The 27,267-nt window shown below is 34.3% G+C and overlaps 1 protein-coding gene across 1 annotated transcript in view; it reads right to left on the bottom strand.

Moving 5' to 3' along the window:
• The window catches only part of CDH18 (cadherin 18), a gene marked incomplete at both ends in the record, with an annotated part of 287,053 nt that overhangs the window by 213,718 nt on the left and 46,068 nt on the right, over nucleotides 1–27,267 (bottom strand). The window contains one exon of the mRNA XM_080933534.1: nucleotides 18,759–19,053. Within this exon, the coding sequence (XP_080789660.1) occupies nucleotides 18,759–19,053 (295 nt within the window). The remainder of the gene's footprint in view (nucleotides 1–18,758; nucleotides 19,054–27,267) is intronic.

Here is a 27,267-nt window from a genome sequence, read left to right as displayed (position 1 = left end):
TTCCCTTCTATACATGAGAAAAGTACTCAATAACAGGATATGTATTGTTATATATGTCAATAGGGTATGACAAAGGCATTCCTATATGCCACTTAATTTAATAACTCATTCAACACATTGAGAATATTATATCTCATGATACTTACAAAGACATGATGTTGAAATTTTAAAAAGCTGGACCATTAAAACACAACTATTCTGAAGAAAACTCTACACAATCAAGGGCCCTACATACTTATAAATTTCGCCTCTTTTTAAACTATTCCACTTTTTTCCTGACATTTTTCCCTTAATCCTATGAATAAAATTTAAGCCCATTAGAGGGTCATCTGTCTGAATAAAAGCAAGTATATTATTCTACTCTTTAGAAAAAAAATTGAAAGACCGTACATATTACTTTACTAATAAATCTCTAGAGTTGGATATCAAGATAAAGTAATTGCTTACTGCACATCTCAGTACTTCTTGTCTTACATGAGGTCCTGTGTTCAATTCCTAGTACCAATGTCAGGCAACACTTGGCCTCTTGTAACTCCAAATAAAAGGGGATCTGATATCTCTAGCCTCGCCTTTCAAAATGTTAGTTTAACTGGCAGTCATCATGTAGAAGAAAGCAAATCAACTCATTCTTATCTCATTGTCCAAAGCTCAAGTGCAAGTGGATCTAACATCTCCACATAAAACCAGGTACACTGAATCTATTAGAAGAAAAACTGGGGAAGAGCCTAAAACACATAGGCACAGGGGAAAATTTCCTGAACTGAGCACCAATGACTTATGCTCTAAGATTAAGAATCGACAAATGGGACCTCATAAAATTGCAAAGTTTCTGTAAGGCAAAGGACACTATCAATAGGAATAAAAGTGCAACCAACAGATTGGGAAAAGATCTTTACCAATCCTAGTTCTTATAGAGAGATAATATTTATATATAAAAAGACCTAAAGAAGTTAGACTCCAGAGAAACATATAACCATATTAAAACATAGGGTAAAAGAGCTAAACAAAGAATTCTCAACTGAGGAATACTGAATGGTTGAGAAACACCTAAAGAAATATTCAACACCCTTAATTATTGGGGAAATGCAAATCAAAACAACCCTGAGATTCTACCTCACATCAGTCAGAATGGATAAGGTCAAAATTGCTTGTGACAGCAGATGCTGGCAAGGATGTGGAGAAAGAGGAACATTGTCACTGGTAAAATCATTTGGAAATCAGCCTGGCCATTCCTCATAAAATTGGACTTAGTACTATCTGAGGATCCAGCTATACCATTCTTGTTATATGTTAATGCTTTGACATATAACAAAGACATTTGTTCCACTATGTACATAGGAACCTTATTTAGAATAGCCAGAAGATGAAAAGAAACTAGATGTCCTTCAACAAAGGAAGAGATACAGAAAATGTGGTACAATTACACAATGGAGTTCTACTCAGCTATTAAAAACATCGACTACATGAAATTCTTAAGCAAATAGATGGAAAGAGAAAAAATTATCCTGAGCAAGTTAACCCAGTCACAAAATAACACACATGGTATACACTCACTGATAAGTGGATACTAACCCAGAACCCCAAAGTACCCAAGAAACAATTCTCAGACCATATCAAGCTCAAAACAGAACAACCAAATGTAGAAGATTCAGTTCTTCTTAGAAGGGAGAACAAAATACTTACAGAAAAAAATACCAGGAGAAAGAGTAGGGCAGGGATTGAAGAAAAGGTCATTCAGAGACTGCCCCATCTGGGAATCCATCCCATATGCAGTCACCTAACCCAATCACTATTGCTGATTCCAAATCTACTGATAGGAGCCAGATATGAATGTCTACTCAGAGGCTCTGCCAGAGTCATATTGATACAGAGAAGGATGTCTGCAGCCAACCATCTGACTAAGTGAGGGGAGACCAATGTAGGACCTAGAAAAAGGACTGAGGGAGCTGAATGGGTTTGCAAACCCATATGAAGAACAATAATATCAACCAACCAGAGCCTGTACCCGAACAACCAGGGACTGAAACAGCAATCAGTGAGTACACATGGAGGGACCCTTGTTTCCAGCTGCATATGTAGCAGAGAATGGCATTGTGAGGCATCAATAGGAGGAGAAGCTTTTGGCCATGTGAATGCTTGTTTTTCCAGAATAAGGGAATGCTAGGGCATTGTGGTGAGAATAGGTGAGTGTTGTAGCAACATCTTCATGGAAGCATGTAATGGGGAAGGGGAGATAGGAGAAAGGGGAAAGGGGGCAAAATTTGAAATGTAAATAAATGAAATATCTAATAAAAATGAAAAAGAGAATACTAGTAATCACATGCACAATCTACATATAGATAAATACAAACAAACACACAGAAACATAATAAAAGTGTGTCTTAAAAATAGAGGTACATGCCATTGGATGACAAAACATGGGCACCATTAACTTAACCTGCACCTTTGTATAATAGGTATTATTTTCTTCTTTCTACAGAGGTTACTGTATTAAAAGTAAAGAGGTTAATCATATGCTTGCCATTCTCACTGATTCTATAAGTAACATTTTCATATGCTGAAAGATAAGTTAATTTGTTGGTCCTTAATTTTCTTCCCCATAATGTAACTCCTGCCATTGGTGACTTTTGACATTCGTGAGCAACTCAAGAGGGAGATATGATAAAGCAAGAGATTGTCCAGGCATATATTTTGAGAGTCGCTCTCTCCGTTCCTCTCTCTTTTCTTTCTTGATGAATCACCTGATGCAGTGCTGGCAGATTTCAGTAGCTGTATTTCCTTTTTAATGATTTTTTTTTCTGATTTTCGCTCTCTAGATCTCATCTATTTTGCCTTCTTATACTACAGCCGCTAGACCCTAAACCACAGCAGAGAGATTATTTTCAGTAGACACACATATTATTTCTTTGCCTTTTCCACATTTGTATTCCATTTTTACTGTTACATTGTTCCAACTGGTTATATATATATATATTTTTAATGAACATGGATTGTTGCAGAAAGTTATAGCGTATCTCTACACAAATTTCACAAATCACATCCTTATATGAATGTGTACTATGTGCTAACTGTGTACTCATACAACACAGGCAAAATGCAGGTGGTGATCTATAACATACTGTAATAGGAAAACTAATTTAACATAAATTTTATGGTTCCTATGTTCAACGTCTTGAATTGTTCAGTATTATTAGGTTCAGGCATATATCCTATGATCTTATTAGTATATTAATATAATTAATTAAATTAATTCAAGGGAAGTTTATGAAAGCATATTCCCCCACGCATTTGAAGTTGAAAAAATACCTACTTTTGCCCATTAAATATTGCCATTTTAATGTGCATTTTTATCTGGAATACCAAAAGACCAAGAATAGCAAAATTCATCCTCAACAACAAGAAAACATCTGCAAGAATCACTACCACTGAACTCAAGCTATATTACAAGGCAATTGTGCTAAAAACTGCATGGTACTGGTACAGAGATAGGCACATGGATCAATGGAATAGAATAGAAGATCCAGAAATGAGCCCTCACATATATGGTCACCTGATTTTTGACAAAGGAGCTAAAAACAGTCAATGGAAAAAGGACAGTCTATTCAACAAATGGTGTTGGTCCAACTGGCACTCAGCATGGAGAAGAATGAAAAATAGACCCTTTCTTATCTCCTTGTACAAAGCTCAAGTGTAAGTGGATCAAAGATCTCCACATTAAACCAGGTACACTGAAACTATTAGATGAGAAAGTAGGGAAAACCCTAGAACACATAGGCACAGGAGAAAGTTTCCTAAATAGAACACCAATTGCTCCTGCTCTAAGGTCAAAGATTGATAAATGGGACTTAATGAGATTGCAAAGTTTTTGTAAGGCTAAGAACACTGTCAAGAAAACAAAATGGCAACCAACAGAGTGGGAAATGATCTTTACCAACTCCACATCAGATAGAGGCCTAATATCCAAGGTATACAAGGAACTCAAAAAGCTAGACACCAGAGAATCAAACAACCCTATTAAAAAATGGGGTACAGACTTAAAAAAAAGTTCATAATTGAGGAATATTGAATGGTCAAGAAGCATCTAAGTAAGTGCTAGACATCATTAGCCATCAGGGAAATGCAAATCAAAACAACCCTGAGATTCTACCTTACACCAGTCAGATTGGCCAAGATCAAAAATTCAGATGACAACAGATGCTGGCTAGGATGTGGAGAAAGAGGATCACTTCTCCACTGTTGGTGGGGTTATAAACTGGTATAACCACTCTGGAAAACAATCTGGCGATTCCTCAGAAAATTGCACATAGTACTACCTGAAGACCCAGTTATTCTACTTCTGGGCATATACCCCTGAGAAGCTCCAACATACAACAAAGACACATGCACCACAATGTTCATAACAGCTCTATTTATACTAGCCAAAAGCTGTTAAGAACCCAGGTGTTCTTCAGTAGATGAATGGATACAAAAATTGTGGTACATTTACCCAATGGAGTACTACTCAGCTATCAGAAACAATGACTTTATGAAATTCTTAAGAAAATGGATGCATATAGAGAATATCATCCTGAGTAAGATTACCCAGTCACAAAAGAACAGACATAATATGCAGTCACTGATAATGGGATACTAACCCCAGAAAGCTCTGAACACACCAGAAACAACTCACAGACTATATGAAGTTCAAGAAAAAAAAAAAAAAGAGAAAAGAAAAAAAATTATGCTTAATCTTTACACACCAAGAAAACTTTGACTAATTCCAGGTTACATCCTGTTTTACCTGTATTTTATGCTCATTGTAACGAGTAAGATCTTAATGCCCACTATCAAACCTTTAAAAAGAAAAAGCACTGACAAAAATGTATTTGTCTACTTTTATGCAAAAATGCTTAAAATTTGTACACTTATCTTTGTTTTTTAAAAGAAAGTTGTTAAAAAAAACAAAAAAAACTGAAAAAATATATTGCCATTTTAGAAAATTTGAATGCTTTAAAGTTACTCTTGAAAGAATCTTTTTCTTAAATTAATACTGGTTGAAATGTATCAAAATGTGTCAAAAATAATTCATTGCTTATTAATTGAGCAAGTTCTGATAAAGAAATTTGATAAAAACAATTTGGTTGCTCTCTAGGCCACTATGAGAGAAGGGTCCTCAATGTTATTATTCATGATCCCTAGCTGCAGTATTGTCTTGAATACTCCTAAACTTAAGATAAGTAACTGCAATCTGATATCTCCTTGCTCCCTTTGCTTGAAGGAATGCAGACTTTGTAATGTAAACCATCAAATAATCCAGGTCTTTAAAGTGCATAGGCCTTAGGAGAGAACTACCTACTTCTGCCATGATAAATCAACACATTGTCAATCTACCTTTTCAATGCTTTTTTTTTTACATTTATATATTAGTGCTTTCCTCAGCTAAATCTAAGAATTTTCTTTCTGCATTTGAAATAGCCATAATTCACATACATTTTCACCATCAGAGTTATTTCTCTAAACATTGTTCCCACTGTAATATATATCATATTGCCATTCATTCACAGAGAAATGAAATACTTAGTCTAAGCTTAAATTAAAAACTGAATACACAAAGAATAACGGTCAGCCAATGGGTATGTATAAAATAAAGAATCATAATATGTAGTAATTAGTACAAAAAACTGAGTCATTTTCTTTTATTATCTACTTAAAAAAATTCATGAACTATATCCATCTATGAGTCAGACTCAGGGGAGTTTAGACAATCGTTATGAGCTTTGTTCTTGGAAACAAAGACTAGATCACCATACAATGTAACAAATGATTAATACTTGATAAATTTTGCTTGTTTCTAATTCCCATTTCCAACTTAGATCTATGCATTGAAAGTCTAAAATTATGCTCTAATCAGTCTCATATGATGATATGGTTTAATCTAAAGAAGAAATTTGATTTGAACACACACACACACACACACACACACACACACACAAAACCTCATCCATCAAACTCTTTATGGAAGTAAAGAAAACACTGAGTAAAAATTAAATAACATGTCAGCTCCAAAATACAAATCTCATAGTAATCAGCCACTATTGCAAATAATGTGGACAAAGTTAAATCCAATTCAAACTAATGATTATAATAATGCTGAATTAAATGATAAAAGACAAAAACCAAAAAAATAAAGTCAAAATAAAAACAGGAAAATTGAACACATAAAAATAGGGCTTGATTCTATTTTAAAAATTCCTAAACTGGAACAATGTTGTAAATGAAAAATTCAAGAAATCAATTATGAATCTCAGTGGAAAGCTTCACCTACTGAATGGATTAGGCTGTAAAACGAACCGTGGACAAAATGCTAATTATTGGAGTTAGATCACTCAATAAGAACCAATACAAATTGAGTAGAACATGGACAAGTATTGGTATTTCAAAAAAAATTAAGAAGATATAACATGAATTAAAAATTTAAATAAAATCACCATGAAGGCACACAAAAAATATCCTTCATAAAAACACAACAAAATTTCCATACCAGGTGGAATGCCTATCTAGGTACAAAAGACTGACAGAACATAAAGTAGACTAAAAAGAAATAAAAGAAAAAAAAGAGAGAAAAAGACAGGAAGGAAGGAAGGAAAGAAAAAATTAAAATGAAAATTCACAATGGCTTATTGTAGTTGAAACATTAAAACAGAGAATAAACAACAGTAATGAACTCTGCAAGTGAGAATAGTTGAATCATCTATAAAGGAATGAAAACTGTGTTTACTAAATTCACAGAAAAACCTTAACCAGAGAGAAGGCATAGTTATTTTTTCATTGTCAAAAAAGACCATCGTTGTTAAATCATATTATTTCTGCCCAATCCCTGATTAACTAGTGAATTTGAATAATTTTTTCCATGATAAATAGTAATTTATGAGAACAGAACCAACTTTACAAAGAGTTCAATAATAATTACCTCAATCTTCCTAAGAGAAAAATGATCATACCCAAATGTTCATAAAGGAGAAATAAATATGTTAGTACAATTATTCAAAAAAGACCTAAAATCAAAAATAATCAATATTTCTGCTATCAAAACATACATTTAACTGCCTTTGAATAAAAACAATATAAAACACAGTTACCAGATTGGGCGAGAACACAAGATCTATTTTTTAAACATCACTTCAGTAGACTATGGTATTTTTCCTAATATAAAAACATATTAGACCATAAAACGACATATAACAACTATAGAAAAATTAAAATTATATCCTCATCCTGCATTTCAACTTAGCAAATTAAACTAAATTGAATAAATTAAATCAATTGTAAAAGAAGCAACAGAAAATTATAACAGAAACCAAAACTGGGAAAGAGAAACAAAATCTATAACACTAAAAAAGAAACTACTAAATATTGGTGAGTCATGATGAAATAGAAAAAGAAAATTTAACAAATTCTAGAACTACATAAAATAAATTGGAAACAAAACACATTGAACTGTATGAGACAAAATAAAGACAGTCCTCAGAGGCATTTATAACATAAAATGCTTGCATTTAAATAAAATATGTAACATTCCTTCCTCAATATATGCCCCAGAGTCAATCTTATGTCACAGCTCACTGTACTGGAACTCCTCCTGGAGAGAGCTGATTTCCAGGAGTGCTGATAAACCTATCATCACAGGGTCACAGGCTGATAGTAGTGATAGGTTCCAGTAAATATCTTCCAGTGATAGGGCCAATAAATATCTTCAACCAAACCATAAAACAAAACTTCCCTAACCTAAAAAAGGGATGTCAGAGAACATAAATGAAACCTACAGAACTCCAAATAGATTGGAACAGAAAAGAAATTCTTCCTGTCACAAAATAATCAAAACACCAAATGCACAAAAAAGAAAGAATATTAAGAACAGCAAGAGGAAAATATGAAGTAACATATAAAAGCAGAGCTATCAGAATTATACCAGACATCTCACAAGAGACTAAAAGCCAGAAGATCCTGGATAGACATTATACAGACCCCAAGAGAACATAAATGCCAGCTAAGGCTACTATACCCAGAAAATCTCTTAATTACCATAGATGGAGAAACCAAGATACTCTGTGAGAAAAACAAATGTACACAATATCTTATCCAGAAATCCATCACTAGAAAGAATAATAGATGGAAAACTCCAATGCAGGGAGGGAAACTACATTCTAGAAAATGCAGTCACTGATAATTGGATACTAACACTGTAAAGCTGTGAATATCTAAGGAACAACTCACAGATCTTATGAAGCTCAAAAAGAAGGAAGGCCACAATGTGGAAGCATCAGTCATTCTTAGGAAAAACAAAAAGAAAAAAAAATAAATATGTACTCACCATACATTATTATGCAACAAATTTTGTGAGCTATAATATTTTATAAAATAAATAACTTTGAAAAAAAAACCAAAAAAGTAATTTTCTCTCAACAAGTCCAAAATAAGATGAAGACACAAATATAATTTCATCTTTAAAAAGAAAAATAACATGAGTCAACAATCACTTTTCCTTAATATCTTTTAACATCAATGGATTGAATCTCCTAATAAAAAAGGCATAGACCAAAAGACTGTAAATATAAACAGAACCCAGCATTTTGTTGCATACAGGAAATACACCTCAGTGACAAAGACAAACACTACCTCAGAGTAAAAGGTTGAAAAAAATCCGAGCAGTGGTCTCAAGAAACAAGCTGAAGTAGCCATTCTAACATTAATTAAAATCAAGTTTCAACCAAAACTTATCAAAAAGATAAAGAAGGACACATCATACTCATCAAAGTAAAATCTACCAAGATGAATGCTCAGTTCTGATCATATGTGCTTCAAATGCAAGGGCACCCACATTCCTAAAACAAACTTTACTAAAGCTCAAAGTATACATTTCACACAATAATAGTAGGAGACTTCAACACCCCACTCTCATCAATGGACAGCTCATGGAAACATGCAAAAATACTCAATAAAATTTTCATAAACCAAGTCCAAAAACATGTCAAAATGAACACCTATCATGATCAAGTAGGCTTCATCCAAGGGATGGAAATCCATTAGAGTCATCCATTATATAAACAAACTAAATGAGAGAAACCACATGATCATCTCATTAACTGAGAAAACATTTGACAAAATTGAAAACCCCTTCATGATAAAAGTATTGGAAAGATCAAGAATTCAAGTCCACATCTAACCATAATAAAAGCAGTATACAGCAAACTAGTAGCCAACATCGAACTAAACAGTGAGAAACTTGAAGCAATCCCACTAAAATCAGGGACTAGACAAGCTGTTCATTCCTTTGGTACTTATTCAATATAGGACTTGAAGTTCTATAAAGACTAATTAGACAACAAATGGAGTTCAAACAGATACAAATTGGAAAGGAAGAAGTCAAACTATCACTAGTTGCAGATGATATGATAGTGTCTTTCTTTGAACCAAAAAATTCTACTAGACAAATCTTAAACCTGATAATAAGCTTCAGCAAAGTGGGTGGATAGAAAATAACTCCAACAAATCAGTAACCTTCCTCTATGAAAGGACAAACAAGTTGTAAAAGAAATTTGGAAAATGCTACCCTTCACAATAGTCATGAATAACATAAAATAAATTAGTCTGACATTAACCAAGCAATTGATATATCTGCATGACAAGAACTTCAAGTCTCTGAAAAAAATAATCAAAGGACATCACAGAAGGTGAATAGATTTCCCATCCTCATGGATTGGCAGGATTAATATAGTAAAAATGGCCATCATTCTGAAAGCAGTCTGCAGATTCAGTGCAATCAACATCAAAATCCCAACTCAATTATTCATAGAGCTAGAAAAAGCAATTTGCAAACTCATTTGGAATAACAAAAAGACCCAGGATAGGAAAACTATTCTCAACAATATAAGTACTTCTTCAGGAATCTCCACCCCTGATCATCAGCTGTATTATAGAGCAATCATAGTATAGACTGCATGGTATTGGTACAGAAAGGCAGGTAAACTAATGGAATTGAATTGAAGACCCAGAAAGTAACCCACTCACCTATGGTCACTTGATTTTGACAAAGGAGCTAAAACCATCTAATGGGAAAAAAATACAGCATTTTCAGCAAATGGTGTTGGTTCAACTGGCAGTCAGCATGCAGACAAATGCAAATCCACTCATTCTCATCTCCTTGTACAAAGCTTAAGCCCAAATGAATCAGACCTCCACATAAAACAAAACAAAACAAAACAAAAACAGATACACTGAAACTAATAGAAGAGGAATTCGGGAAGAACCTGGAACACATACGTACAGGGGAAATTTTCCTGAAGTGAACACCAGTGGCTTATGCTATAAGATGGAAAATCAACAAATGTGATCTCATAAAATTGCAAAGCTTCTGTAAAGCAAAGGACACTCTCAATAGGAAAAAATGGCAACCAACATATTGGAAAAATATCTTTACCAATTCTAGATGCAATAGAAGGCTAATAACCAATATATACAAAGAATTCAAGAAGTTTGACTCCAGAGAAATAAATAACCATACCAAAAAATGTGATACAGATCTAAACAAAGAATTCTGAACTGAGGAATACCGAATGGCTGAGAAACACCTAAAGACATGTTGAACATCCTTAATCATTAGAGGAAAAAGAGCCTGAGATTCTACCTCATACCAGTCTTTTTGTTTGTTTGTTTGTTTGGTTGGTTTGTTTTGTTTTTTCTAGGTTTTGCTGAATTTCAATGACCTCCAAGTTCAATATAAAATGTATCTAAGAGTTTGTCTGGTAAATAAACATACTAAGTACATCTTTCAAATATCATCACATTTGTGTTCATACTTCCTTGGGTTATTTTATTAAGGTTTTCTTCACTATCTTACTATTATATGTGTGCTAAATTTTCTACAAAGAATTGTGTGCATATGGCAGCATCCTTTATCAAACATAAAAACATTATATATGGGTTTAATTTGAGGGAGGTATGGTTCACAAAATACATAACAGTGTTATTTTTTATACTCTGGATTTTGTTTTTATGAGCTGCTAACTTTATCAAAGCATTCTAAGAGTTTTCTAAAAAGGTAAAAGGAACTCCAAAAATTCAATATACATTGAAATAGTGAGAGGTACTGAGCTTGAGTTATTTGTTCCTAAATCAATTTAGAACTAAATGATGCAGTTATACAGAGGAAAAGTTTAAATGAACCATCACTTGTTTCAATTACAACAAAATTTAACCAGATAGCCAAACAGCAGGTTGCACATATTAAAAGTCCGTATTTCTACAAAATTTGATTTCAGCATGAAAGTACTTGTGGAAAGCGTGGTCAAATATTTATAGAACATGTACTGAGACAATGTTTTACTTTGAGTGAGAAGGTTAGAAAAAATAATTAGACTGAAATGAAGTAGTCTCAGGGATCCTGAAGTTCCTCTTCAAATTGTTCTTCCCATTCTGGACCTAGCCTTTGCTTTCTGTCAAAAATATCTTCCAATATAAACATTTTAAATTGAAACCAAATCCCGAAGCTTCTCTCTCAAGCTCTGGAAACATTACCACACTGGTAGAGGTGATGGAGGACTCACCACCGCTTCGTTTTTGTTTATTTGGTTCTTGTTGGAGGTGGGTGGGAGGGAGGATGTGAAACATCACCATGTAAGCTCATGTACTTAAAACTTGATCTCTCAATGGTGCTGTTGCTTTAGAAGCTGTGGAATCTTAGTAGTAAGATTAAAAAAAAAAAAACAAAACAAAAAAAAAAAAAAGACAAGGAAAGGGTGGGAGTGAAATGACTTGAGAATTTTTTGTTCAATTAGTGAGTGGTTCCTCAGGTCAACCACTTAAATCTTCAAGTACAAGCCATCTACCAAGTGAACTGTAATACAAGCCTCATATTACTAATATCATGTCATCCCCGAGATCATGTCTCTAGGGTTTCTATGTGAATCTGACTGCTTGAATGCTGGAAGGTGTCCAGAATGGAGCTCCCAGGATGTTTCAGCAGATCTAAATCAAGGTCCCAACAAGCAGTGCAATAAAGTTGCAACAGCTGCTGCCTGCCGTTGCTGTGTAACAAGGAACATACAAAAAATGCACTGTGCTCTGAACATTGGAGGGGGCAAATACACTGTATATAATAGATGGATATTAATAACCTCTATTTCTATAACCTGTTCTAATAACTAGATGTTTTAATTATTTAAGAAACAGTCTTATGAAGATGTTAACATCATTTAAATATTGCTTAATATTCACCCCGTTTTTTTTTTCTTCAGATATGATAATCACCTACTTCTGACTCAAAAAAAAAAAAAAAAAAAAAAACAAAACCAGGTACTCTTTTATACAATGGTGACTACTCATTTTGACTATGGTTTGTCATATTGCTGAATATGTCACATTTTAGCATCAGTTTTAAATTGGCTAAACAGGTCATAAAAGTATAAAAATAATGTGAACTATTAAATAATACCCTCTTAGGTACTGAAAATGAAAAAAGGCATACTTTAAAGACAGTGAGAGGGAGAAAAGTTCAATGTTGCCACAAGTCTTCTCCAGGTAAAAGACAACCTCTGGAGGCTCATGTGCTGCAAGCTTGTTCCCCAGTGCAATGATACCGGGACATGAGGGCACTTTCAGGAAAAGAGGTCTAGTGAAATGACACTATGTCACTGGGGGAGACTGTCTTTAAGGAGCCACAGTGGCTCTTGTGGGACCATAGTTAATTTGCTAGAGACGTGATGTTTAAAAATATGCTCATTCCTCAGTCCCTGAAGCTCTCCATCACCATACCGCCAATTACATTACATGCTGTTCTCAGCAGAGCCATCATAAGTGAGACCCAAAAGATTCTGTGCATTCAGCATTGTATTGTAAGGTCATATTTTTACAGATGAGTCAGGTTCTAACATGAATGTGACAACAGAAATGGACTATGGTGATTAACAGTACCAGCTAGACTAGGCCTTGCAGTGGTAAGCAAAGGAAAAAGATGTGAATTGATAAAATTTATATGTGCTATATAATATTTTCAAACATCCTTCTCCAACAAAACTTGTTAAATATGTATAAATATAAATATAATAATATGCACTTAGTAAATGTGTAAGTAGTCAACCATATGGTCATCCCTAGACCATTAATTACACTTACTATATATAATCTACATAAAGGTTTCAAACTGAACTTTTTTGAATCTTGTGGATCATAAGTCTGAAGTACTCAAACCACTGCTCCCTGTTCTACAGCCAAGATACTCTCATTTTGTCCTCCGTTTTGTTTCTATATTATGCCATTATGTATTTTAATATGATAATTAATATTTCAACATGAAATTTGCATGTAAAATAACTTTGGTTGTAAAATAGATGACTAGAGCATTCTAGCACTATGGAATTACTTTGTATGGGGTTATAAATTATACACTATATTCTTTTATTCATGTTTCTACATTTTGTCATTTCTTGGTCCTGCATATTCTCTGGGCTAATAATTCTCACACGGTAATGGTGAATTTCTCTCTAAGGATATTGAGCAGTATCTGGAAATATCAGGTTTGGGGATAGTGTGAATGATGCTACTGATACCATGGATTAGTGTCCAGAAATGATGCTAATGTATCCTACTGCAAGGACTGCATTGGCTGTAGATCAAAACTTGGAACTGCAACAACCTGAAATATAATAGAAGAATGTGTAGTGTGGAAATTATACTAATAGAAGAAGTGTTACCCAAAAGTATTTTACAAAACCAATTCTATCTATGTTTGCACGTGGATGAAACAATCTATGTGGCAATAGATATGGAGGCCTGATATTGGGCAAACTTATTGATGAGAAGGTATTAGCCTTATCTTGGATGTCTTACTATTGTGAGGTTAAGCTCACATGGATTCAAATGTAAATACAATGTTTTTATCTGCACGTCTAGCCAAAAGATATTTGAACTTCATCAGAGCTGTCTTTAGAATCAGTTTTGGTGAACTCAGAGATGCATAGTTCCTTGGTGTTACGAAGGATAAGTAATGATTTCTGTTTTCCCTGTGTAGGCAGATGAGGTAAGGGCTGTCAAATAGTGATATTGTAGGCATATCATTATTCCATGGACTGGGCTGCTTTGTTCTTCATTGTAGGGCGAATGCACATATTCTCAATGTCTGATACTGACTTCTGATTTCACTCTGTGTGATGTTTTTCCCCACTTGAAAGTGACTTCACTACTCACTGACATGTTCATTGTTTCTTTAAAACTATTAGAATGCACTACCTGTAAAAATAATATTTTATAATATTTTAAATTTAAAAATTATATTTTGTAACTTCATTAAGAATTTTATAATAAACCAAAGTTCACCTTCTAACTAAGCACATGTGTGTGTGTAGATGTTAGTGTTATATAATGACAACATTATTTTGTTCAAAATTAAAAAAAATTGTTCTTTTTCTGTTCCTAGGTTTGGTTTATCTTTCACCCATTAAAAAATAACAAACAAAAAAAAAAACTTAATCTTCCAAATATTTGGCAAGCCAGTAGGATAAACTAGTAATAAATAAATTCAGTTTAATGTGTCAAAAAGTTGATTTTCTTAAACTTGATCCTCCAACATCTTCTTTTTTATACTGCTACCCTTGTGCTTCTGGAATTTTCCTAAAAGAATTTTTCTACAAATAACATGTATTACATTTTTAATTTTGTTTGTGAAATATGAAAATAAGACCCAAAGATATTCCTAACTTAGAAAGTTGATCATGCACTTCTTAATAACTATGTTATTTTTGACAAATACTGCTATGCTATATTTAATTTTTATCCCTGGTAAACCAAGAATAATCATCATGTTGACACTGTGATAACATTTGTGACAAATACATAGTATTATTGTAAACATAGTAGATTGCTGACACTTAGCAAGTGTTTAACAAGTGTTTCTTGGAGTTGTCTGTTTGATCATTCTCACGGTTGCTATGGTGACTTACACTCACAGACTCTGGCAAATTTATGCCCAATTTCAGATGAAGAATTCTAGATGTTTTGTAGAGCAGAAAGCCTATATTCAAAAGAGCAAATCTCATTAATATATTAATTAGATCTTCTGTGGGTACAAATAATTTTGATCATAAGCATGATTTGAATAAGTGAAATATGCTGTTAGCTGCACTCAAGCAGAAATAGAATATTCAGTTACAGCAAATTATCTGAAATCATAATCTGTGGGTAAGAAAATGGAAAAAAGTTAGCGTGTCAACAAAAAAATCAAGATTCTTAAAGGTAAGGTACAGCATCTCTGCTTCTAATCAGAAGTGAGAATCCATCTGCACCTTCCTTGAGATTCAACATTGGATTCAATGTTTTAGCTCACATTTCCCCACTAAAAACTTAAAAACATTAATTTCATATGACTGGGAGATAGTGTATTTAGAAAAGTGCCTGCTCTGAAGACATCATTAAGCCCTGAGTTCTATCTTTAGCAGTCACATGAATGTAGCAAAGTGAAATGTGTTTGTAATACAAATCCTGGAAAAGCAGAAACCTGCACATTCCTGGGACTTTTTGGAAGGCAACATTGGTGTAATTGGCAAGCACCAGGCTAGTAAGAGACCCGAACTCAAGTTAACGTTTGAATGGTTCTTCAGTAGCGCAGAGAGAAAGCTTAGATAACTGGCAAAGTGTGTCAGGAAGGATAAAAGGGTGACATTTGTTTATAGTGAAGGCTGCCCTTCTGTGAAGTGCCACACAGCTTGCAGTGAACTTTCTGGCCCACTGAGCAGAGATTTTAATGCACAAGACTACAGCATAGTTCCCTAGCTGACAGCATCAGGTTTCATTCCCTGGAATAGCTCAAAATGCAATTGACAATCCTTCCATTCTGAAAATAATCAACCTTCTAGGTTTTGAGAGCCACATAGCCGACCTCCCAACGCTTCAAATCTTTCTATTTAATGTTTAAATTATCACAGACTTTTTTTTTAATATGAGTGTCTGACTATCTCTCAATAAACCATCATCTGCAAAGTCAGAAAGCAGGGAGCTGTCTCTACTGCTGTCATCTGATGGTCCCTTGTCTGCAGTATATTAGCATTTTATTTCTGCAATCATAGCTGACAAATTGTCTTCCATTTTTTCTTAGTTTTTTTTCTCAAATACCTTTAAAAGAGAACCCAGAAAATTTTGACTCATTTATCACTGATAGCAATAAAATAGAGTCCAAATTTACTAAATCTGTAGTAGTTTATAGTAAAATATTTACTAAAATAGAGTATGCATTTAGGAATTATTACAAATAATACATTTTGTTTATTTACTTAACATCCTGATTATATCACTGTCTTTTCTTTTCTTCCAGTCCCACCTTCACATCCCACTTCTCCTTTTACTCCTCCCATTCTACTCAAGGAAGGGGAGACCTGTCATAAGTGCCAGCCAGTTCTAAATATCAACCCACAACAGGACTAGGTACATCCTCTCTTCCTAAGGCTAAACAAGGCAGTCAAGCTTGGGAAAGGGATCCAAAGGCAGGCAAAGAGTCAGAGGCAGCCACCCTTTCAATTGTTAGGGGCCCTACATAAAGACCAATCTGCATGACTACTATATTTAAGTAGGTACTAGGTTTAGCCCATTCATGCTCTTTGGTTGGTGATTCAGTTTATGTGAGTACCAGTGGGCTCAAGTTAGTTGACTCCATAGGTCTTCTTGTGGTGTCCTTGACCTTTCCAGCTTCCTCCAGCCTCCCTTTCACCCTTCAGCAATAGTCCCAAGCTCTGTGCAATGTTTGGCTGTGGGCCTCTGCCTCTGATTCTGTCACTTGTTCTGGGTTTCTGTCTGCAAGGACAGGAGGACATCATTAATAACTTCAGGGTTTAGCTCTTTTCCATGAAATAGATATCAAGTTGGGCCAGACTTTGGTTGGCTAATACTTCAGTTTCTTCTCTACATCTTCCAATGCCTTCCATTGTTACAGATAACATAAAACAAAATTCACACACACACACACACACACAAACACACACACATTTGTCACTTAATGAACTCCTGTTTATATAAAAGAATGATAAAGTATAATTTTTCTTATTTGGCATCTGACCCCTAAATATTTTTATCATAAAAACATCCTTACTTGGAGCCACACTAATATATAGACAGCATTTGACTGTGTTGGTTATTTTATTACTTTCAAAAATTAATGTTGTCCTATAACCACAATCCAGTCTATCTCAGAACTTCAGGGTATATAAGCTGTTCCATATTCTACCAATAATTCCCCAGCTCTCTGCTATATGCCCTGAACATCTCCAGTTTTCTTTTATTACTGCTCATTGGAAACTGCCTTGGACTGATGTCGAGTTTGCATTGCCTACAGAGTTATCTCCATATGACTCATGGGGTTTTACTTTTGCTCTGATCCTCTACCAGACACTGGAAGGCTACCATCAAACTTCTTACAAATGATGGTGTATAAAAGAATGTCATGTGTGTAAAGTAAAGGGGACTTAGGCTATGTGATGTTGGCCTACAGGGCTTTGGCAAGGAATGAAAATTTATTTTCAAGTTTTTGCTCACAGACTCTTACCCATTTTTCCTGAAATGTCCTTAGAGGCTAATAAGCATGCACATATTCTAAGCATCTGCCAAGAATTGCTAACGTTAGTCCCTGAATTCTGTTGCAGAGGGAGAAGGTTGGGAAATTGTTTACTCCCCAGAGACTCTGGCTGAGAACATCTTGCTCTTGATTCCTACCCTTTCTCCATCAGCTAAAGAGCTACCTGGCTCTCTGGAGACCTAAAACAGGCTGTTATTCTAAAAGGGAACAGAAGCTCTACTTTCTCAGTCAGGAAGTTTTATGTGAGCATTCACAGAGAGATGTGATCAGTGACTGCAATATCCTGATTCAGTACAAAGTTGTTATATATATATATTTAAATGAAATGCAAAAACCAGCACTCCAGAAATGTTTCCAGAAAACAAGAAGTCTCACAGAGACAGCAAAAATTAATGTGATTATTTAAGGTCATTTTAATTACTGTCAGGAAATTGATGTGTGTAAGAAAAATAAGGAGAAGTAGATGAGCCACAAAAATCAGTGAGTAAAGGATGTGTTCCACAAATTTAAAAAAACTGGAGAACTGAACGAGTTTTCAATTATAGTACAGTCATGCATTGAGGTGAATCTTAAACTAATTCCTTATTTATTTCTCAAAACTGAGAGGTTGGAATGTGTACGTTATGCTGTCTGCACATTTAAAATAATCTCACAATGAGAAACATTGTTTTGTATATTTTGAAATAAATATGTAAGTGCTAGAATATGAATAATTCCTTGGTTAATGAGAAATAAGTTCTATACTAATGTTATTATAATTATGAAGAATGTATTATGATTATCAAGGGTACAGCATGAAGTACAAAGGCATTTTGTCTTCAAGGCAGTTTCTGTTGAATGTGTAGGAATTCATAATATTCATAATATAAAAAAAATTGCATAATCAAAAATAATGCCAATAGATAAGGATTACATCTGATACTCAATTATAATTTTTACCTTGGATGTGCAAACTATTTCTATACATTCATATAAAAATTAATAGGAAATATAAGGTTCTGATATATTTATATATATATAAATAACTGATAAGTTTTTACTGTAATAAAAATATAAGATTTTAGAACTTTCTCAAATTCAAAAAATGCACTTAAAGCCATTCTTTAAAAGATGTTTTTTTGTTAATTATAATGTGAATGAGTTTTTAGAAAAATAACTTCCTTACCCATATCTGACATTTCAGGCACAGTAACGATGTATGGTCCATCTGTGAACTTTGGAGCATTGTCATTTATATCCTGCACTTTGATGATGAACTCAGACTCAGGTTCAAGAGGCTTGTTCGTCCGTCTATCAATGGCCTGGGCATGAAGCACATAGTGAGTCTTCTGCTCTCTGTCCAGGCTTTTGGTTGAGTGGATGTCACCGGTGGTGTCGTCAATGATGAATATAGTCCCAGCACCTTCTCCAGTAAGAATGTACTTGACGGAACCATCACCTTTATCAGAGTTGGAGTGCAGCTGAAAAACACACATGGAGGAACTCAGTGTGAGACTATTCTGTGGGCATATGCAATCTGGAATATCACCAAGAGATGAAGAAGTTTAGTTTATTTTTTTTTCTATACAGCAAAGTCCACTTTACAGCAGACATGCCATTTCCTGTTTTCTCTAATTGGTATTAAGTGAATATTGCATCTTGGTTTTTCTGAGATTCAATACTGCTTTAAAGGAACAGATAAGCAGAATGTTTGTACATTTTTTTAAATAAACTTAAGAACCACCTCTCTCTCTTTTTTCTGAAACTGAAGCAGTAACAGATCTGGAAAGCACAGTCTTTGAGGACCCCCCACTGCCGTTTATCCTCACATATTAGTGAGCACAGTCCAGAACAGGGCTGCAGAGGGAGCGGGCTGTTGGAGATACTGTGTGCATGTTTGTATGGAAGTGTACCCATTCATTTCTGTCTGGATCTTCACAAATGATTTCATCGTTGTGGAATACTTAGCATTTCTGAAGTAGACAGTGAAAATCGTTGATGTAGCAATCTTTCTAAGCCATTCTCCATCCTTGCCTAACCTATAGTAAAGCACCAGTTATGAAAGGATTCCTAAGATAAAGTGAAAATGACTGATTTTATGACTTTAGGTTTTGAGGTATGAATCTGGTACTAAACGCATAATATTTTATAGTTAGTAAACCATTCATATATGTCTTAGAAGTTGTGATTACTTTGAACCTAGTTTATCAATGGTAATTTAGAAATATTTATACAATTGGATAACATTACTAACAGTTACAACAAATATTACAAAATATATTGAAATTTTTGCATCAGATATTTATGATCCTTATAGCCTGAATGTTAATATAATAGAGGTGATTATTTTATCATGAAGATAAATCTTTTAGCAAACTTGATTGAATCTTGAAACCATTATTTTCATAGAGCAATTATGGAAAGTAGCCCATTAGCATTTAGTCCATTGATTAATAATTTATACAATTTTGATGATAACTGTTCCTGGAGGGGCAAAGTGATCCACTCAGGAATCCCTTTTTTGATCCACCCTTTCTTGGGTATTATTTTGGTCGTCAAATTCACTGTTCAGTAACATTTGAGCCTAAGACAACTACATACATTGTTCTAGGGATTTTGTTTTATTAGGAATTTTTGAGTATCAAGAGGGATGACATCATGTTTATTAGGTTTCAGGAAACAAAAGAAAACAGAAGGAGGAATGCATGAGAAAATTAGGACAAAGAGAATAGAAAACTAACACAATGTGTGGGGGTTGATAGGAGCAATAAGACCGACAACATAGAGGTTTTGTCTACTGTAATGACAACAGTATTCTTTTAATTTGTATGTGGCTTTTCATCAGATATTAATTAAAACGATTAGTGTTAGAGCATGAAAACTTTAAATATTCAATATAGAGATAGATTATTTTCTTAATAGCTTAAAAGATGTTATTCTCATTTGCAGAAAAAAAAAGTAAAACTAACCTAGAATATTTGTAAAATAGTGGAAATTAGCTCTCTTTATTCTGACATATTTTTTTTCTTAAAGCATGTCTTGGTTACAGTCACTGGATTTTTGCTGGATCCTGTAGCAGAGTTGACACTATGCCTTGAAAATATTGTACTGAATCTGATCCTCTCTTTACTCATCTTGTTGATGATGAATATACTTTTAAGAGCCAGCTCTGCTGTCCTTAGAATTCCCATGCATTATCCATCACAATTTAAGTCAAAGCCCAATTTATATAAAGTCTTCCTGACCTAGATCTAGAAAAACTGGTGTGTACTGACACACAATTGTCTATCTTTCTGTGTCTATGTGTGTGTGTGTGTGTGTGTGTGTGTGTGTGTGTGTGTGTGCGTGTGTAATGGTAATCATTTGCTAAGTGTTTCCAATATGTTGAAAGCAACACTAATAAAAGACAAGACGTATGCCAAAATGTCTGAAGTACCATGTGAATATTATCTGTGTGTAGATTCCAGTGATACTCTGAGTCAGTTGTGATTCAGAAAATTAATTTTTTACTTTGTATAATGCTGATAAAGATTTTGGTAAAGAATTCTTTCATGGCTTTCACAAGCCGTGCTTATATGTTCTTAAATGAATACAGAACAAACACAGGTTTACACCCAGCCAACATAGACGTATCAGATGCACATAATAGACAGGTAACAGACAGGGTATTTTCTACAGACTACACACAAACGAAAAATACAAAATGAAAAGTGGAGAATTCAAGTTTGGGCCCATTGTTGGTCCTGTTAATTTAAGAGAATATCTCTGTCTCATTCGTTAATACGAAACTGATACTTTTTGGTGCTTTCTCTAATTAATCTTTCTTTACTGCCTCAATCAATTAATCTGTTAGAAGATTGATAAGAGGGCAATATGAAATCCAGGAGGGGAATAAATGTTTAGATTTAGTGAAGAGGTGATATTGTCATTCTTGTATGCCACCAGATACAGGGAAACTTCTTGTGGGTAGGGTGGTTACCCAATAAAGCAGTTCTACTACATTTGACTTTAGTACACAAATGTGAAAGAAGGGTAAAGAAAAAAAATACAGAAATGGAGCCAATAAAGAATGTAACATGAACAGTTTTCTTGTATTGCTTTCATAAAATGTCGTTTTCTTGCTGTTAAATGGAGACATACAGCACTCCTAAAGCTAACGTGACACACATGAATTCACTCTATAAAACTATTTATGCACTCTAGACCACATTAGGATCATGACCTAAAGATTTACAGCCTTCACTCCAATGCACAGTTGCTAGGTAGAATAATGTATGATTCCTTACAGACGAATAATTTCCAAAGGTTAAGGACACAATGGCAAAGTCATTAATTTTGAAAGTTACTTTGAGCTAGGACTTCAAGCTCTATTATAAAGGTGAGCCACAGAGTTAAAGATGTAATATTGTATCGTATATAGCATTTTTGGAAGGGAAGTAATTGTTTTTATATTTCAATGGAAGAAGGAAAGAATTGATATGCAATGTTAACAATATGTCAAACAACCAAAGTTGTAATTTGATAAAAAATATTGGTAAAGCAATGAGAGATATAAAAATCATAACAATTTATGTTATTGATAATTATTAAATGTAGCATTAGATTATGTAATATTTTAATTAAAGTATAAGCATGTATGGTAATAAATCATTGATATATTAACTGATTCAAATTGTGGCAAACACATCAAATACTATTGATAACTTGGTATATACAAGCTAGTTTCCTTATGAAAAGCAAAATCCAGCCCTTGAATTTCTCTTCAATAAATTTTCAGAATTTATTAAAAATGTTGTTAATATTCAGACAACAAGTCATTTATGTAGTAAGACTAAGCAAACTACATTTTGAAAGGTGTGGGTGAAAAAATGATTTGTCTGCAAACACCATTCCAATATAAATCTTGATAAAAAATTATCCAGAAGATGAATGGATACAAAAAAATTGTGGTACATTTACACAATGGAATACTACTCAGCCACCAGAAACAATGACTTAACCAAATTCTTAAGAAAATGGCTGCATCTAGAAAATATCATCCTGAGTGAGATAGCCCAGTCACAAAAGAACAGACATAATATGCAGTCACTGATAGTGGGAAGCTAACCCCAGAGGCTCGCACTGCCCCAGAAACAACTCACAGACTGTATGAAGTCCAAGAAAAAAAGAAAACAAAACCAAAAAAAATAGTCATGCTCAATCCTTACCCACCAAGAACACATTGACAAATTCCGGGTTGTACCCTGTATTACCTGTACTGTCTGCTCATTGTTACAAAAAAAAAAAAAAAAATCTTTACACACTAAGAAAACTTTGACTATTTCCAGGTTGCATCTTGTTTTACAAGTACTTTTTGCTCATTGTAACTGGTGGGATCTTGATCACCTATCAAACCTTTAAAAAAAAAAAAAAACAAGTACTGACAAAAATGTATTATATACTTTTATGCAAAAAAAAAAAAAAAAAAAAAAAAAGAAAATAAACCTTGGTTAAATACAAAAAATAAAAGAAAGTTTTGGGGAATGCTTGTTTTTAAATGTATTGTCATAGTAAATAAGGTTGTATAATGGCTATTTCTAATTATCAACTTGACTATATCAGGAATAAACTACAAACCAGCATTATTGGAGGTAACACTTATAATTCAGATCTTGAGGCTGGAAGACATAGGTTTCTGACCTGGATCTTGGCATGGAGCTCATGAAGCATGTGTCCATAAAAATCTTAGTCCCAGACAAGGTAATACATGCCTTTAATCCCAGGAGACTGAGGCAACCAGACCTCTGAATTTGAGATCAGTCTTGAACAAAACAAGTCTCAAATCCAGGCATGGTGGTACACACCTTTAATCTGGGACACACCTTCTGTAGGAAGCCTACATAAGGACATTGGAAGAAGAATGGTTCATTCTTTTTTTTTTTTTTTTTTTTTTTTTTTTTTTTGGCTTGCTTCCCAGTATATCTGGTGGAACCTACTTCTACTTCTACAATACGAGCTCAAACAACTTGCCTCATAGGACTGGGCAACTACTAAGTTCTTAAACTTTTCATCCACAGCTGCCCTTTGTTGGGTAAGTTGAACTACAGACTGTAAACATCACAATAAATTCCCTTAATGGATAGAGAGATTCTGTAAATTTTGTGACTCTAGAGAAATCTGATGAATACAAATGTTGTTAAAATTTCATCAATTGGATATATGAAGTTATGAGTAACATATTGAAAATGATATTACAATGATAGCAAACATCATAAACAATATCATAAATTTCAAAAAAAATTATTATTTAAATGTTATCAAAATTACATTTGTTCCTGGAGAAGTGAACTAATGAATGAGGAATAAGAGGGCAAAGAATCCAAAAGTAACATTAAGCTTAATATTAATCTTGTAATTCCAAGATCGCTATCTTGATGCACACACTCAGAGGCCTCATTCTCTAGAGTTTGAGGTGGTCATAGCATCATCACTGCACCTTTGAAATGTTCTTCTTGTGCATGTTAGTACAAAAGACCAAATAAAAACTGAGAAAATTTCAACTCTTCCTTCTGCTTTGAAAGTGTATGATGCCTCATACAAGAATTAGAGAGAAGTCTCTTGAAACTAACCAGCACCACCACTACCACCACCACTACAATACAACAAAAATTTGAATGCATTATCTTATGGACACTACAAAAATGGAAGGAACTCTGTCCAATCTTTTTTGTCTCTGTAAGAACTATCTAGAATTGATTTCTAATTAAAGTTATGGAAATGTATGTCCGAGCCATTATGTGATCAATTTTAGAGGATTTGCTGTAGAGGTTGGGAGAGTCAAACTTAGAATTCTGAAAAGACAAACCAAGGAATTCTATTTCAGTACATCACAGAGACAAGTGCATGCCTAAGGGGGCAGGGAGTTCTCAAAATAAAATAATTATTTTTCGAATATTAGTAAATGATTACTAAAATATGATTCTAGTGGGATTAGAAGAGCATAGGGAAAAGCCATGGGGCAAGGACTCATATAGATATCAGCTCCCATGGACTAAAACCCTAACCATTGAGCACACATTGAGAGACCCATGGCTCCAGTTGGGTATGCAGCTGAAGATAGCAGTGTCTGGCATCAATGTGAAAAGAGGCTTTTGGTCCAGGAAGGGCATGTTTTTTCAATATAAGGGAATGTCAAGCAATGGGGTGGAGAGGGTGATTAGGAGGAAGTGCACCTTTATTCTGTTTTCCTTCCTTGTAGATGTCTCTTGTGTGCTTGTGTGTGTGTGTGTGTGTGTGTGTGTGTGTATGAGTGTGTGTGTTTGTGAGTGTGTGTGTGTGTGTGTGTGTGTGTGTGAATCTGTATCAGTGTGTGCATGTGTATGTATGAATGTGTGTGTGTATGAGTGTATGTGTATGTGTACATGAGTGTGTTTATGAGTGTATGAGTGTATGTGTGTGTGTTTGATTCAGTGTAACATCACATAACCAGACCTTTCTGAGTATCTGCCTCTCTTACTGTGATTAATATTTTAAGTTTTTGATGTGGACTTGTCTCTCACATATTTTACTTATGTTTTTTTTTCAATTATTTTCTGATTCTCCCTTCTGTAGAAAATCCAACAAATCCATACTTTCTCTCACAGGGTGCCTTTGAGGTCTTTCGTTCTTGACTTGTTCCCTCAGACTATTCAGAGTCCCCTCGGCTGTTATATTAACTCTGTTGTTCTTTCTGTGTCAGAACATTTACCCAGACCCCAGTGAGTTTTCAAAAACTGAGTCTGATCATTTCCCAAACGAAATACATAATATGTCTCCAGGACTACAGATATACATCACCTCACGTTTTGTTATCTATGCTTATGTTTTTATTTTTTAGATGTTCACACTTCATGCAAATTAAAATAAGAGCAGAGAATGAACTGTTTTCTGAATTGGTAATAACTTAAGACTAATTATTTTAAACTTTGTTTTTTCTTTGCCTGCTTGGATTTAAGAGATTTCCTTTTGATTTTAGTTAATTTTGAATAGGCCAATTGTAAACGTTATTATGAGCAATTTGACAGACTCTCGATTCAACTGGGAGAAAAGACAGACTGCACAGTACAGCAAAGCAATAGACTGCTGCCCCTTGAAGGTTTCCTAAAACTCCACGGTAGCATCACTGGTCACTCTTGGATGCCCTCCATCATCATCTGTAATGTGTCCCATCTTGTCACAGTTATTTTACTTTCATGAAGGGCCAGAACCAAAATTCCATTAACTTTTTTTGCACACCATGAATAATTTTGATGAAAAAATAAATATTAAGTTAAAATAAAGTATGATTCAAATGTTTATGAATAGTTATAGTACAACTATTAACTATTCATTTAAAAAAATCTACACATGCTGCTGCTCAGAGACCCCTAAAAATCACAGCTTACTGCTATCACTCATGTTATTCTGCCCACAGATACAAATTAGATGTCTATTACTGAGAGCACTATGCACTTCATAAGCAAGGCCCATGGATGTTGAAGTGAAAGTAATATCACTTAATGCCTCTTTGCTGATGCCACTATGACACTAGTTTATGAAAAGATCTTCTCTAGCCCTACATCCAAAAAAGGGATATAAGTTTCTAAAAGAGGGAAGTAACCAACTGCCCTATGATGCTATGAGCCACATCAGTAACAAGCAAGCCGTAATCACCCCAAAGGTAGTTCTTGGATGCAGAGCTGGTAACCAACATTCATCTACTTGGACTTAACCTGATATTTCAGAGACAAAGCACACCTAGTCTGGAATCAAGCCAATTACTTATTGGCATTTCAACAGTTCTATAGTCACAGACCTGGGAGGAGGATCTACAAAGCAATATTTTAATAAAAAAAAGTAATGTCCAACTATCTTCTAAATAGTCGTACTTATGCCCACAAATATGTGCAATTCTTGCTGCTCTTCAAGGAAATCTCAATCTGCAACAGACCATGAACACTATAATATACTTCAATAAATTAAAATGCAGTTATATAGCTTGGTCTTTAGGAGTGCTATTTCCAACTTTTGGGCAAACAACAGATTCATTTCCAGAATGACTGTATAAGCTTGCAATTCCACCAGCTATGGAGAAGTGGTCCTCTTTCTCCACATCCTCACTAAGGTATGTATGCTGTCACTTAAGTACTTCATCTTAGCTTTTCTGATTGGTGTGAGGTAGAATCTTGGGGTCATTTTGATTGGCATTTCCCTGAAGACTAAGGAAGTTGAACATTTTTTTAAGTGCTTCCTTGCCTTTTGTGATTTCTCTGTTGACTATCTCTGTCTAGCTCTGTACTATATTCTAAATTTGTTAATTTGGTTTGCTGGAAACCAGCTTCTTTGGTTCTTTATATATTTTGAGGGTAGGTCTCTATGGTATGTAGGGTCAGTGAAGATCTTTTCAAACAGTAGGCTGCCAGATGCTCCTATCCTGGCAGAGACTTGATGGACTGGAGTGGCAGGATAACCAGGGGTGTTGCTCCTTCTTGGAGGAGAAGGGGCTGAGGATGAAGCAGGGGTCTTTCTGACTGAGAGACCTGGAAGGAAGACAGTAGTTAACTAAATAAATTAATATAGAAAATAAAATAAAAAGGCAGAGTTGTGTAAAGCACAACTTTTTAGTGGATACATCTGAAAATTATTCCTACATCTAAAGCTCAGGGAGCATTGTGGACGAGTGGGAGGAAAGATTCTAA

This window comes from Micromys minutus (assembly GCF_963924665.1).
Source record: "Micromys minutus genome assembly, chromosome: 20".
In the NCBI taxonomy this organism is placed as follows: Eukaryota; Metazoa; Chordata; class Mammalia; order Rodentia; family Muridae; genus Micromys; species Micromys minutus.
The sequence above is the reverse complement of the archived record's forward strand: the minus strand, read 5'-3'. Positions and strand labels throughout refer to the sequence as shown.